Source organism: Magallana gigas, chromosome 3, assembly GCF_963853765.1.
Source record: "Magallana gigas chromosome 3, xbMagGiga1.1, whole genome shotgun sequence".
Classification (NCBI taxonomy): Eukaryota; Metazoa; Mollusca; class Bivalvia; order Ostreida; family Ostreidae; genus Magallana; species Magallana gigas.
Window position 1 is genome coordinate 1,228,970 of NC_088855.1, and position 15,619 is coordinate 1,244,588.

The following is a 15,619-nucleotide window of genomic DNA, read 5'->3' on the forward strand; positions in this document are numbered from 1 at the left end:
AAGTCCCACTCTGCTGTATCACACTGGACAGACGATCTCACGTGATGATGACAGGATAGGCATGTCTTCGCCTAGCCATTTCTGATACTGTTCTGCATCGGAGGCAATGTCCATTTGATTCTAGTACAATTACTTCCTTTTGATCTTTGCTTTACTCCAATCTGTTTTTATTAATTGCTTGATTGCAATCGCCTCTTTTTTTACAATACAAGTTCATTAATTTCTTGTTGAATATTTTTTGCTTTCCAATTGATAGTAATGTACATATTGTTTCTATATGTACTAACAGATTTTACACATTTCTTCGAAACACAGTCATCACAAACGTTGACCAGATCCAGAAGTAGATCCTTGGTCGTATTTATTTTTTTATTTCCTATGGTATCCATTTTGTCCCGAATACTCTCAAGTACACTGTCAATAATATGCCAATACTCTAAACGGAATTTTTAAAAGAAATGAAGATATGAAGATAGCTAACATTTTTTTTTTAATTCAAATTTATTAACAGTAAAAGGCAACAAAATAACCAAAAGAGGATACTCTGTCCATCAAAAAAAAAGTTCTGTTGTAGATCTTGATAATTTTTGTAAAGAATTGTGTCATATTTTATACACTGCTGCATCCTTTTTTATCCCTGTAGCAAAATTTAAACCTCACTAAAGACCCGAGTGGACACCTGAAGTCTAACACCTTCACGACTGAGAGCACCACATACGAAATATCTGGTTAGGCGAAGATCGTCCCGGAGGCATGGTACACGACTCCTACAAGAACTATACAAGTTGCTGTCCTTTAAAAAAGGACTACAATACGTGGACCATTTTTATGTGTTTCCAAGGAAAACTTGAAAGCCTTAAGATTATCAGAGATTCCACCGACTCTAGCCCTCTGCTTTTAACCACTCAATTTGTACGTTGTATTACGTATACATGTATGTATAGCCCTGACTTTTTCTCTTCGAATTTAAAGGATTCTTTCTTCTAAAATAATTATGATCTATCTATGAATGAAGTTTGCATGTATAGTATCAGGCATTTGGTGAATTCTACTATTTTCGCACACATTACGATTCGCACTACTTTGTTAACTATGCAGTGACAGCTTTGTGTACATTAAAAATTTCATATTCATATGATGCATTTTTCTTGAGATTTAAACTTTTATACAGTGACATAATTATTTAACCATACTTAAATGCTTAAAAAATTTAATCGGGAAGTTCTCTAGCCTCGCCTACTATAAAAGTAAAGTTAAGTTACTTGTGTATTCGGAAAACAACAAAACATTGCAAATTATGTTATTTGATGCATGTTATAGTTTCGGCATAACATTAACTTATTTCAAATACTGATAGTTCATATCACATGCCAATCATTGTTTTAAAAGGAATACTTTGTTTCTGTACTGTTTACCGACAACTTTACAATTACAGCGCCTTTGAACTTATGTGTGCATATGGCACGGAATCCCGATCCCGATTCAGATAAACGTGTGCTTGCCTGGTTCCCTGAGCTACCCATTACGCACAGGAACCAGGCTAGCTCATACGCAGGCTGAATTTTCCCCATAGCATCCGGTTTAACCTCGCTTATATATTTTCTGCGTGGACTTCAGGGTCCACGCAAAAAAAGCTTATCGCGAATTCCATCAATGAACTTAATGCTGAACACGACAGATACATGGCATCGGTATTGATCAAGCTTCTGAGTGTGATGTGCGGTTTTTTTTAAGCTTGTAAAACGTCAGCGACCCAGGAACACATAATTCTATCCGGAAATCGAAATTGATGGAAGACTCGTGGATAACCCGGATGAAATTGCAAGCTGTTTTGCTGAGTATTTGAACAAATTTCTAACCCAACCTAAAGCTTAAACTTTGATTCCGAATTTTACAAATCCACAGAAAACACATACGTGTTTATTCAGGAAAACTCAAGACATAAAACCCTACGAAAATTACATGAGGTGAAGTTACCGGTAACGAAATAACCAAGGCTATCAAAGAACTCAAACGCAGGAAGGCACTTGGGCTCGACTGTATCCAGAATGAACATCTCATATATGGAGGACCCCCTACTCTTCACATGCATCTCACACCTCTTTAACGCAATTTTTTATTGCAATGATGAACGCATTAAAGATGATTTGTATACCCTGTAACAGTAAATGTCGTTTTTGGTTTGTGACCAAATGACCTTGAGTCAAAGGTCATGTCACATATTTTTGTCATAACAATATTTGTGTGAAGTATGAACTTCCAGTGATTCTTGATAAGAAAGATATTGGCCAGACACGATTGCACAGACAAACAGGCGGACCAGTTGATTTACAAGTAACTCCCTAATCTTTTTTTTTTTTTTGGGGGGGGGGGGGGGAGGGGGGATGTGTTCGAATTAAAGTATTACATATGTACCAGATTGAAGTTGTCTTAGTTAAAGTCAAAACTGACTCGTGTAAACAGGGTATAATTAAAATTTCCTACCTTATTAAAATTTTGCAATTTGAATATATTATTTGGACACAAGTGAGAAAAATAGCCTTCGTTTCTATTTAAGCACGTCTTTAGTTGCTATGGCAACGGAGACGTCATGTAACTTTGCATAATTTGATACCTTAACATTTTATCTTTCAGAATATATATATATATATATGTTATATTATGTAAAAGTAGCTAGAAAACATAAAAAAATTGACCTGAAAATTAGTTGTCAGTTTTTAATAAAAATTCTTAAATCTCTGGTAGTTAAAGGGTTAAGGAATAAAAAGAAAAGAATGGATGGACAAATTTCAACAATGTATTAACAAGATAAAGAAGGCCGGAAGAACAGCAAATTATCTATCAGATTTAAATATGATTTTAAATGCATTTACACGTACATCATTTGGTAAACAAAAACATCACGTTTAATATTTAGATCTCAACCTAATTTGAACATTTTTCTTTATTTCTTTACAGGGCTCTTCTTTGTCGCGAGGTGCAAAGAGTCTCAGAATGACCACTTCCATCCTGCCCTCTTAATGACACAAAATGCCACGTCGAATACGCTTACCAAAATCTATGTCATGTGACATGCGTGGTACAGACAAGTTAGATATGAAGGTTAAGCGAGTTTACAACAATAAGCAATATCTGTCTCCACTCTGTGCTTCACTTATTGAAACTTCTCAGCAACATACATATCTACAATATACAATTGATGAGGCACTGTCGTAGGAGGCTAGGTCTTATTTCGTTGTTACAGAAAAGAGAGTAGAAGAACTTATTTACTCAAACACAACTCTGCTGTCCTCGTCACCCAGGAAAACCCATAGATAAAAAAAACGCAATGGTGTGTGACTAAGAACTATGGAAACATGCAACGTTCGCAACAGTTGCAAAGAAAACAAAAATTCATCATTCTCACAAACCTAACTGTTAATATGGAAATTTTAAAGAAAATTTACAATAACCTCGAGAAGAACGTAGTCTATAAATTGAATTACAAAATTCTAAGAAGACTCATCGAGCACGACATTTCCAAAACTCTAATTTCATTGGCTATCAATATGTATTCAAATACCGGTATAACTTACTACATAAAACGGAACTTCCGTTTTGGCGAACACAAATTGTTTACATGTCGTTCGGACAACTTTTTCTTGAAATGATATCAAAAAATAAATATGCACATGTATGATGGGGAAGGCCCAGTGGACTTTTAATTTTTTTTTAAAGTTTCAAATGAGCGTATATTTTTTTCTTTCGTTACAGATAGATTTTCAAAAAAAATATATTTAGCAGCTGAAGGAGACATTAATTGTGTACCAAAATACGCACGTGTATTTAAATTTGAGACGGCGCTATAAGTCTTTGATAATTTAATATAAATAGTGAACCCCTACCTTAAATACTGTTGTAAATCTCCCATGTGATTGTTTTATCAGAATACATATATCAAAGATTAAGTATACCCAAAATAAAAACATATATTCCCAAATATATTATTTTATCAATGAACAGCTCGGGCTGTATTTTACATTGTCCTTTTTTTTTTAACAATAAGAGGTTTAAGGTGTTCCATGACGCCTCAGGCGTTGGTTTGACATTTCCGGCTTTTAAAGTGACTTTCTGATAAACTGTTTTCTAACTCAAAAGCGTATTTCCCTAAAAATAGAGTTACATGAACATGGATGTATCGTGAAGATCGAGACAAAACCATCCGATAATGCAAGACGAGAATCTACAATCAGAGTCCTCTTGGTGTTAAGCATGAACTAAAATAAGGTAGGGAGTAACGGTTTTTCCCGTCCCTCTGTGAAACATCAATTGTTGCCGTACGCGTCTGACTCACATAAAACAAATGCAGCTTTATTAAGTTTTAATATAAAAACTTTTGAAACGTATACAATCATGTACCATAAATGCTTTTGTAACTTATGCAATGTGAATTAAGACTTTTCAGATTTAGAAAACAGTTTTAAAACAGCGTTAATTATCTGGGAGAAGCGAACAACTTGATCCCGTTCCTTGCTCTCATGACCGCCGCCAGCAGTTTCTCGACCATGTGTGTTTTGTCGACAGAAAAGGTAAATCTAAATGATATATAGATACATAGATATATATTTACATCTACCAAATGAATTATTAATTCCTCTATTTCTAACGGAAACTTTTAGTAAATCCATAGCTCTATAGAAACAGCCAGACAAAAATCTACACGCCCCATTTATTGATTGGTCGAAATCTCCAGCGGCTAAAACTGATAAGATACTGACAGGACTGGAATTGACACGCCCTGTTAATTGATTTGTCGAAACCTACCGCGACCTAGGAAAAATCACGGACTGCACGAAATAATCATGATGGTCTTACAGCAGACGATTAGGCCGTTTCTCTCAATTAACGTACTTGTGTACATTAACAGTAGTTATGTACATTTGTAAATTTTACTAACTTTTCATAACCAATTTATTAATTTGTTAAAAGAAAGATGCTAATATGAACAATAGAATGCTTTCTTTGATGATTCATGCGGGTTTTAAAGGTAGCAATCATAGCAGAAAAAAATTACATAACGCGGATTATGTATTTTTTCTGCAATGTCGCTACCTTCATATCCCGAAGGGATCACCAAAGACAGCATTTTATTGTTAAAATAAATAACTGCACTACTACAGTCATGCATATCAAATAATCTATCGGACATTTAAGGCGCGGGGGGGGGGGGTGTCAACAAATACCTAATATCAGATTTACCTAAAGTTTTTTAATATGAATTGGCTGTATCAAACTCATTTAAAAAACTTTTAAAAGTTTTAAACTTTGAGTGATATTCTGTATACAAAGATGTCTTTAAAGATGATCAATAAAGTCTACCCAAGACCACGAACACCCAGCTCTCATAAAAGAGATTACCTTTGTAAAAGCGTCGCCAATACCATCTTCTCTTCAGCCATTGCAAAGTTCTGTCCTATACAATTCCTGGATAAGAAAAAAAAGAAACAAACAGACTGCATAGGACACGCCTTCTCCCAGTAGATTGCTCATTTTGAATTGTTCTTTTACTGTTTCATTTTTAAAAAAAATTCTTAGGAGGTTAAAGACACATCCATAGTGTTACATACTGTAAGTGTGTATTTTGTGTTATCGGGTATTTAGTGTGACCAGAGGTCACGTGTGAGTTTTGACTGGTTCTTGGAATTGCTGAGGAAAGCCGCGTGTGAGTCCGCGTGTGATAAACATTAGTTGTTTGAGCCAAGTGTGTCCGTCTGTCGGATATATCATCTTTGTCATACTTTGTATTTTCATCATTATTTTCATTTAATACATATTTTAATACACATCTGGAGTTATTCTTGGATCACAAGTCTTACAATACTTTCTTTCGAAAACAATAGTTAATATAGCCTTCTGCATATTTTATGCCCCCCTTCGAAGAAGGGAGGGCATATTGCTTTGTTGCTGTCAGTCGGTCGGTCTGTCGGTCGGTCGGTCGGTCGGTCCACCGACAGTTTCCGTTCATTTTCTTCGCAGAGGATGAACATATTGAAATGAAATTTGGTATACAGGTTTATCATGATAATATCTAGGTCAAGTTCGATATTAGGTACGATCGAGCAATTTTCGACAGAGTTATGGCCCTTGGACGTAGAAAAATTCTAGCTTTTTTTGCAGTTTCCGCTCATTGTCTTCGCAGAGGATGAACATATTGAAATGAACATTGGTATACAGGTTTATCATGATAATATCTAGGTCAAGTTTGATTTTCGATATTGGGTACGATCAAGCAATTTTCGACAGAGTTATGGCCCTTGGACGTAGAAAAATTCTAGGTTTTTGCAGTTTCCGCTCATTTTCTTCACAGGGGATAAACATATTGAAATGAAATTTGGTATACAGGTTTATCATGATTATATCTAGGTCAAGTTTGATTTTCGGTATGATAGAGCAATTTTCGACAGAGTTATAGCCCTTGGACGTAGAAAAATTCCAGTATTTGAAGTTTACGTTCATTTTCTTCGTGGATGTTTCCAAGGGAGGGGGCATACATGTTTCACAAACATCTCTTTTTTCTTTTATACTTTTGGATGTCAAAAAGTTATACCAATATGTCAGCTACTGATCTGATAGCGAGTTTGAAACCTACTTGAGCCCTTACATACCGGTAAGAACTATATATGATAAGAGTTTGGCCCCCTTAATTCGCCATTTTTTAAGTGTTTCGGGAACAATAAAATGTTATGTTATTTTTTAGAAGAGTTGATATAAAATATATTTTGCATCTATTTATTTGATTTATTTGCACTCACTGGCAGTATATGACGTCAGAAGTGACCCCATTTCTATAATTCAATCAAAATCAGCCAAAAAATGACATTTTTCTTATCTATTTACGAATGGGAAATATAGAGCGCATGCTTGAACAAGGACAAATTTTTTGTCACTTATTAGTCTTGGCTAGATACATCTCTGATTAAAATATTTTATTTGTTCAAGAATGCGCTCTATGTTTTCGGAAGGAAAAACTGCTTGAAAACACGCTGTTTTACGCTAAAAATGCAAAAATGGCGGGAAAAGGTTGTCTTTACAATGTCATATTTCTAAATTGTAGGCACTTGAACCAAAATGAATATTATGTAAACACATCACATACATATATGTACTAAGAAAACAAAGAATGATAGTAAAATGATGATGTTCATTTTAGGGGGCCATTTTAGGCCCTTATTATATATAGTCCTTTACTTTCTAAGAATTTTAAATTGAATATTTTGATCAAATTACATTTTGAACATGTTAAATCTACAATGTATTTTCCATTTAATCACACTGAGTTATTTAATTGTTTGAATCACACTTGGGGCAACATTTTTCTAACTTTATGTTCCGGAAAGAATTCAAGCTTATGAGAAACAATTTAACTTTGAATTAAACTGATAGCTACGTTTGTATATAATTTCACATCATAAAGTAGCGAGTACATATTAAAAAGGAAAATTCAATCATTATGTTGTGCGTCAAATGGAGCAAAACGCCGTAATAATTATACCTCGGTCCCGCAGAAAAAGGACAATATGCAAAGGGGTCCATCTTCCGTACATTTTCTTTGGAGAACCTTTCGGGTCTGAAATCCATATGGTCTTGTCCCCACACAGTGGGATTGTGATGCAGACAATAAATTGAAATTGTTAAACAACTTCCGGTTGGTATAACGTGGTTATCGACCTTAATTGGAGCTTGATTTTCTCTTAAGATCCCTGGTACAGGTGAGTGGAGACGCATTCCTTCTTTGATACATTGTGTGAGATACTCCAGTCTATCAAGGTCGTTCCTTGAATCAGAACAAGATGAATAATACACAATAACGTAAAAAGATAAGTCTAATGTTTCAGTAATAATCTGTAAGAATATTAAGTTCAATCATACCACTCAAGCTCTCCAGACTCTGTTTCACTGACCACTCTGTCGATTTCCTCCTGACATTTCATCTGATGTTCAGGATGTTCAGCCAATGAGTACAGAATCCACGAGATGGCGCTTGCTGTAGTATCATGACCTATATATGCAATGAGAAAATATAGACATTATCAAACAAAACCTTTCCATGACATTTTTTATAAAAATCATGTTCATCAACTTTTGACGTGTGTTTGCACTAAAAAAAAAGTATGTCCCAATTTATTACTTCCTTCACTTCTTTGTGATTTTAATACAAATACACATACCTGTAAAAGAAGTACATGTACAGTTAAAATCGATGAAATGGAAAACATCCAAGATATCTTTATTAAAAAATCATCCCTTTTCACTCATTAAAGTTTACAGGAACGAAAACATTTTTTTACGGAGATTTATAATGGGAATTGTTTTCATCTTTTCTCCATTCAGAAGTACTCTGGACATCTCGCGCAATTTTTGGGAGTTGATTTTAAATCAACTCTCCTATGCAGTTACTCGGGCAAATCGAAAATGTAACAGTGTTTGGATCTAAGCACAAACTAACATCGCTGATAACATTTAGTCCTTGAAAATAATCGATAAATTCGATGTAATGTATTCTAAAACATTGTTTTTCAAGGAAACTTATTTATAGATGCCTTGTAAATAGTCAAATTTTAAATGGTACGAACAATTTAGATATTTTTTGTAGTCGTATATTGTATGTATTCCTACGCCAGAGTTCAATATATCCGTAAATCTCCGACAAGCAGCGTAGATTAACGGAGACAGCCGAGCGTCTGGTTGAACGAGACTAGAGTTCAATATTGCTTGGATCCATACTATTTCATTACTGATACGTAGTTTGATGGAATTAATTCTTTGAATATTACACAACATGATTCATATGGGTTTTTTTGCGAAATTCTTGTCGGAGAATAATTCATATTTTAAAAAATGTGCATAATTCAAATACATATAGGAAACTACTTGCCATGCAAAATAATATATCGTTGATTCTAAAATAAATAACAATCGATAAATTCAACTCCCGTCAGTTCTTCAGTACTTTGATTAAACGTTATAATCTGGGCTGCAGTTTGAGCACAAAGATATTTATTATTATCATCAAAATATGAAGCTAATTAAAAGTGGTGGAAGCAAAAACTCGGGACAGAGTATAGTAATGTATTGTAAAATACTTCATGAAACTTAAGTTCACCTTCAAACAAAAAGGTATCCACCTCACTTCGAATATCCTCTATGGACATTCCTTGCCCATCCCCATCTTTGGCTGTTAACAAAATGTCCAGAAAGTCCAGGTATTTCCTTTCAGACAAATCTGCGTCTTCCTACAACAAATTTAATTTACTTCATAAGATATGAGAGTTGGTTTTCTTGAATCCACTAACGTTTATCATTTTATTTTTTACACATTTAGAAAAAAAGACCACCAAAAACCTGACCAGAGCTCTCCGTCTCTTTGCAATAATGTCATCTGCTACGGTGTGTACATAATCACAATGACTTTTGAATTGTTTCCCCATTTTCGTATTGAAATAGAATAAGTCCGAATAAAGCCACGGACAGCTGAAACAGAGCCACAATTTGGTTTATGCACAAATATTGTACGTTATTTTTTTTTCATACAAAATTTATCACTATCACGTTCATATACATGTATTACGTTAATTTTTTCATGCAAAATCTATCTATATCACTTTTAAATGATTTAAATAAATCCCATTTCCTATCTCTATGTTGATATCGAAACCCTTACATGTTTCTAATGTATAGCGTCTAGATAGCAAATTTCTTACTCGTTATGAAACAGCTAGATTACATGCGAAACGCAGTTAACTGTCCCAAAAATTATAAAGTTAAACGAGACTTACCTGGAAGGTGAAGTTTGACTGTAATTTTTCCACCATTGAGAGACGTAGGGATCAAATGAGATGAAGTTCAAGGTCACGTAATCATAATTCAGAGGAGTATTTATAATTATTGGGGCATCAAGTAAAAGAAAATTATAGGGCGGGACTAGAAAAAATCCCTAGGGTTGGGCATTTGATCCCTACGTCTCTCAATGGTGGAAAAATTACAGTCAAACTTCACCTTCCAGGTAAGTCTCGTTTAACTTTATAATTTTTCCCCATTGAGAGCCTCAGTCTCAAATGAGACTTCAGAGTTGATGACCCAATAAACATCATTCCACCAATAAATAAATGAGATTTAAAATTCTCAACACATATTTGAATTGAACATTTTTTATTTTACAATAAAAGAAAAATCTGTTCACTTAAGTACATAACATGCAGCATTATGCTATGCTTTATGAAAACTGTCCAGTAAAGCATTACTAAAATCACTGCAAAGTTTCACTGGTTTGTTGTAAAATTTTCTGAAAGTATTATCACTTGTCCATCCTGCGGTTCGAAGAATTGTATCCACAGACAGCTTAGCATTCGCTGCAGCACTAGTTGCTGCTGATCTTGTACTATGTGGTGCAAAGCACTTAATGTCTATCCCTGCACTCTTCATAATCCCTTTGATCCAACGACCAATAGTGTCTACAGAAACTGAATTGTGAGGCTTTTGAGTACTTATAAACAGTCTAGATCCTGAGCCTCTCAATTTCATAGTTCTTTGAACATATTCCATGTACACATTAACTATACATAAATCTACATCATTTGGATAAGCAGCAATACAAATTTCATCTAAATGATGTCCTGGCTTTGATTGTTTTAACAAATCACCGTATCTAATGATCAACATATCATCTCTAACTGAGACATTTCTAACATCTAACAAATGTAAACTTTGTTTTCTTTGTCCTGACAAAAGAGCAAATAACATTGCCAATTTCTTTGACAAATCTAACAAAGACAAATCTTGTACAGGTGACAAAGTTTTCAGAAACCCTAGAACCTTATTTACATCCCATGTAAATTGATACTTGGGTAAAGTTGGTCTTGACAAAAAAACACCTTTCATAAACCGTTTAACTAAAAAATGATCACCTAATTTCGTATTAGACTGACCTGACAAAGACAAAAATGAACTCAATGAGCTTCTTGCTGTGTTTAAAGCACTATAACCAAGGTTTTTCTTATACAGTTCAGTAAGAAAATCTAAAACTAAATTTATATCTGCATTAAATGGATCACTCTGTTTTTCACAACAAAATTGCAACCATTTCTGTTGATAACCCCTATACTGTCTTTTTGTGGATTCCCGCCATGATCCGCAGATAATGTTGATAGTGTCTGCTGATAACTCTCTACCATGTAAGCATTGCCGGACAAACTGAACGCACCCATCTTCATCTTGGTCAAGGGATGTTGCCGCTTCGGATCTTTCGGCAGCTTCAACAGGTGTTCTGTTTTTGGTAGAAGATAGCAAGGACCTGCGACTTGGTGCAGCAGCTGCGGGAACCATGCCTGGGTCTTCCACACTGGAGCTATCAACAATGCAAACTGTACTTCCTCCTCCTCGATTTTCTTCAAGACACTGCTTATGACACTAAAAGGAGGGAATAAATAACAGTCAATATTTTTCCACGATTGTGCAAATGCATCAACTCCTATAGCATTTGAATCTTGAGTATAAGAGAAATATTTCTCTAATTGATGATTGTCTTTTGATGCAAACAAATCTACATCACACTTTCCACACACATTAATTAATTTTTGAAAAACCACTTCATCTAGTTTCCACTCCATGTCAACATTTTTTCTGGATAATGAATCAGCTATAATATTTGTTGCACCCTGAACATGTTCGGCACTAAGCCAGATGTCTCTATCTATACACCAAAGCCATAACTCATGAGCTAGATCATTCAATGTTGAGATCTTGCCTCCTTGCTTATTCACATAAGACACAGCTACAGAATTATCCATACACAGTCGAACATGCGAGTCTCTTAAATTCTCTCCTAGTCCTTTTATGGTTTTAAACCCCGCTAAAAGTTCTAAATAGTTTATATGTGATTCAGAAGTGTTTTCATCCCATAAACCACTAATAGCTTCACCTGAATCTTCGTTTACCCCACCCCAACCAAACTTCGAACTATCACTTTTAAAAACAAAATTTGGTGGGTTTCTAACTAGTGATTTGAAAGATTTACACACATTAAGGGACCACCAGTTGATCAATATCCTACTTTGATTTGAAATTTTCATGTGTGCATCAAAATTCCCTTTATTGAGTTTAAGAGCTACATCTTTTTCAATTTCTAAATTCTTATAATACAATCTGGCAAATTCCACTCCTGGTTCAGAGGCTACAAACATGCCCACAAGTTGTGCTACCTGTTTTATTGTTACTTCATTCTTATTCAAAATCACTTCACAAAATTCTTTGACAGATTGAGCTTTATCTGCTGTCAATCTAACAGTCATTGAAGAAGAGTCCAAAATAAACCCTAAAAATACAATACTTTGACTTGCGTGAAACTGAGATTTGTCTGGGTGAATGGTAAAACCAAGACTATCTAGTGACTTTATAGTGGCTTTTAAGTTATCTTCACACTCATTTTTTGTATTGCCCAGTAACAAAACATCATCTATGTAGATAACATTTAAATGACCAAATTTTCTGAGTTCAGAAAAAACAGGTTTCATGATTTTAGTAAAAACACGAGGAGCACTTGCTAGTCCCATAGGCAAACAAGTAAACTGATATGTTCTGTTTTCCCATCTAAACCTAAGAAATTTTCTACTATCTGGATGAATTTTCACCGAGTAGTACGCATCTTTAATATCTAGTGCACTAAACCAACAATTCGATTTGACCAGCGACAATGCAGACTTTAAAGTCTCCATTTTAAAATGACAATTGTCAACATATTGGTTTAAATTTTTTAAATTCAAAATTATTCGAAAAGATCCGTCTTTTTTGGGACGAAGAAAAATGTTTGAATAAAAAGAATTTTTACGCTCACATTCATCCATAATGCAGACTCTTTCTACAATTTGTTTACACAAAAACTTCTCTAAATCTATCTGAGCTGCTTTGTATTCAGATTCCGAAAATGTTAATGGTTTTGGTGAACACACTTGATAAGGTTCTCTAATAAAGCCAATTTTGTAGCCTTTAACAACATCAAGAATCCAACTATCATGAGTTAATTTACACCAATTATCAAAATAATTTTTGATTTTGCCAGCAATAAAATTTTTAGGTGTGTTCACCACAGCCATTTGATCTAAATTTGTGTACATATGCTCAGGCATGCAAGTACTAACATCATCTGTTTCTATTGATTTGTTTCCCCCTTCTTCTTTTTCTTGTTGAAGCTGAACTGCTTGGACAAAAAAGAATTATTCTTTCCAGCTCCATGCCTTGGCTTTTTCCCATAATTATTTGAGAATTTGGGAATTCTGTATTTTCCACTGTAATCTTTGTTTGATATCTTCTGTGCAAGCTTCTTTGCTTCTAGCACGTTCTTGACTTGGCTCCCTAAATCATCTCCAAAAAGGTTTTCGGATGAGCTTTCAGCGGAGCATAAGCTAACGAATTGCTTGTTTCTCTCTGGTTGAATAATTTGTTCCCTCCGTTTGAAGGACAAATTGTGAAACACACATTTTTGAAACTTCAAAATGTCGCCGCACAATTGTTTTGCTTTCTTCACATCAATCGCTTTCTTAGCATTGGTGTTGATGAGAATATCAAACAGTCTCAAAGTGGGGATCATAGCTTTACCCACCAGGTTTTGAGTGGTTTGAAGTTTAATGTCGCTTGCCCTGTTTTTTGCAGACATATTTTCCCATATTACTTTGTTTACTTTTGGTGCAAAGACATTGTTGATGTTTTTTGGCCTGTCATATTTGTTGGAGATTTCTTTTATTTTCTCCGAATTCGTTTTTGATGTGAACATTTTTTCCATAATTTTAGCCAACTCAGGGCTTAATGGCTCGCTAGTTTTGTCTTCATCGCCAAAGAATTCTGATAATTCGTGCAAGGCGGATGCTTCATCGTCGTCCGACGAGCTACAATTTTCACCCTCAATAAGGGAATTCAGTGCGTCCTCAGCGTCCGATTTATCTGAAGTCTCTTCGTCAGAGTCATCATCACTGAGTTCGTGAAACGATCGATTACAGCTTTTGCTCTGTTTCACTGTTGTTTTCTTAACAGGGGGAGGCGAACTACGAGTACTCATACTCCGCCCGCGTTTTCTCGATGTGTCCCCTTTACTTTGCGATCTCAAGTCCTGAAGTTCTTTCTGAACTTCTGTGAGCTTGCTCATGAAAATGTCAAACATTCCGTTCGTGGACATTTTCGACTTGGATTGCGTCGTGTGCCTTTGCACGTTGCGTTCCTCATCCTGACCTGCATCGTCGTCAACCTGATCGACAATGTCCAAACTGTCGGACTCTCGCATGTACGACGTCCCCGGCTCATTAGCCATGTTAAAAAATACAGGTTTAGCGATAAATCAATGTTATCTGAGTTTAGGAACTGCTTATTTCTTCACACCACATGGCATGAAGAACTTCAAGAAGCAAAATGGCGCCCTGTAGCAGTGACGTCACTGATAACAGGTCCAGCGCATCATGATCAACACGTGTTGAACGTAGTCTTATGTGCTATAAAAGACTCCCACATGGGAAAATCAAATAGAACATATGTTCTACAATAGCAATGATGCTATGATAACTCACCGGTAACGTTACCAGTGAAAATTCATTAGAAAAATCCAAAAAGAAAAGACATAAAATACCCGCGTCTGAACTATTGAAAGACACAAACTTCTATGATTACGTGACCTTGAACTTCATCTCATTTGAGACTGAGGCTCTCAATGGGGAAAAATCACCAATTTTCGATTTATGTCAATTGCGTGTCAAAAGTTGCAATAATGAATATTTTCTATTCGTTACCTAAATTTTATATATTTTACAAGGATAGGTGAGAGGGATGTACAATTTTCATTTACTGATTATAGTGTAGGAAAAAAGTTTTACTCACGTGTTTCTACGTGTCCATTCTGTGGCTATTTCATACACAGTGGTAACGTATCGGTTGTCGTTCCTGCAGAAAACAAATTCACTTTATAGCCGTACATGTAACTCAAACAGTAACCGAAAGCTTTTAAACGACAATGCTAGTCTTCTAAAAAAAAACTCTGTGGGACGAATTCCAGACCTAAGGATGTTCTGGCAGTCTGTCTCGTAGGAGAACGCGCACTGCAGAATGATGTCCAGTGTACAGCCGCTGACCAATCCAAACACTTCAGCGCTCTCCTTCCGGTCAGCGAACGTTTGAATGTTTTTCTAAAAGGCATTCAAAGCAATCAAATAATAGAAGAATTTAGACGTTTCTAGGATGTCTAAAACTATTATATATCTAAGTGAACAATATTTTTCTGTGACTTTGAAATTATAGACATTCGTAAACGTTATACCACTAGTTGATCAGCACAGGTCTTGTAGACTTTCACGTAAGGTTTCAGGATGTCAAAATGGAAGGCTGGAGTAAGCAGACGTCTGGAGCGCTTCCATTTGGCACCCCCCGCAATCAGGAGTCCCTCTCCTAACCATGGAATTCCATGTCTGTACGCCTGGCCGTATCGAACTGGTTTTGGATCTGAAATTAAATATGACCATATACAGTCAAGGAATCCCCGAGGCTGTCAACTATGTAGGATATTTGCATCATAAAAAACATAAAAAAACACCTCTGTTGTTTACAA

At 35.3% G+C, this 15,619-nt stretch overlaps 2 protein-coding genes across 3 annotated transcripts in view; both read right to left on the bottom strand.

The window, feature by feature from the left end:
- LOC105327178 (cytochrome P450 4F8) overlaps nucleotides 1–15,619 on the bottom strand; it is a 35,805-nt gene that overhangs the window by 17,469 nt on the left and 2,717 nt on the right. The window contains exons 3-11 of one of the 2 annotated variants that reach the window (XM_011427493.4): nucleotides 15,332–15,513; nucleotides 15,073–15,200; nucleotides 14,896–14,958; nucleotides 9,387–9,510; nucleotides 9,143–9,272; nucleotides 7,909–8,038; nucleotides 7,532–7,813; nucleotides 5,398–5,463; nucleotides 4,344–4,574 (exon numbers count right to left, since the gene is read on the bottom strand). In XM_011427493.4, the coding sequence (XP_011425795.3) occupies nucleotides 4,475–4,574; nucleotides 5,398–5,463; nucleotides 7,532–7,813; nucleotides 7,909–8,038; nucleotides 9,143–9,272; nucleotides 9,387–9,510; nucleotides 14,896–14,958; nucleotides 15,073–15,200; nucleotides 15,332–15,513 (1,205 nt within the window). In that variant the 3' untranslated portion in view covers nucleotides 4,344–4,474. Of the gene's footprint in view, nucleotides 1–4,343; nucleotides 4,575–5,397; nucleotides 5,464–7,531; nucleotides 7,814–7,908; nucleotides 8,039–9,142; nucleotides 9,273–9,386; nucleotides 9,511–14,895; nucleotides 14,959–15,072; nucleotides 15,201–15,331; nucleotides 15,514–15,619 lie in introns of those variants that run through there. The other variant, XM_066077985.1, reaches the window with a different exon arrangement.
- On the bottom strand, nucleotides 10,172–14,736 carry LOC117690463 (uncharacterized). Its single transcript, XM_034474714.2, has 2 exons — nucleotides 13,173–14,736; nucleotides 10,172–11,445 (listed from the first exon to the last, which is right to left on the bottom strand). Exon 1 carries the CDS (start codon nucleotides 14,333–14,335, stop codon nucleotides 13,184–13,186), a length of 1,152 nt encoding a protein of 383 aa, XP_034330605.2. The 5' UTR covers nucleotides 14,336–14,736; the 3' UTR covers nucleotides 10,172–11,445; nucleotides 13,173–13,183.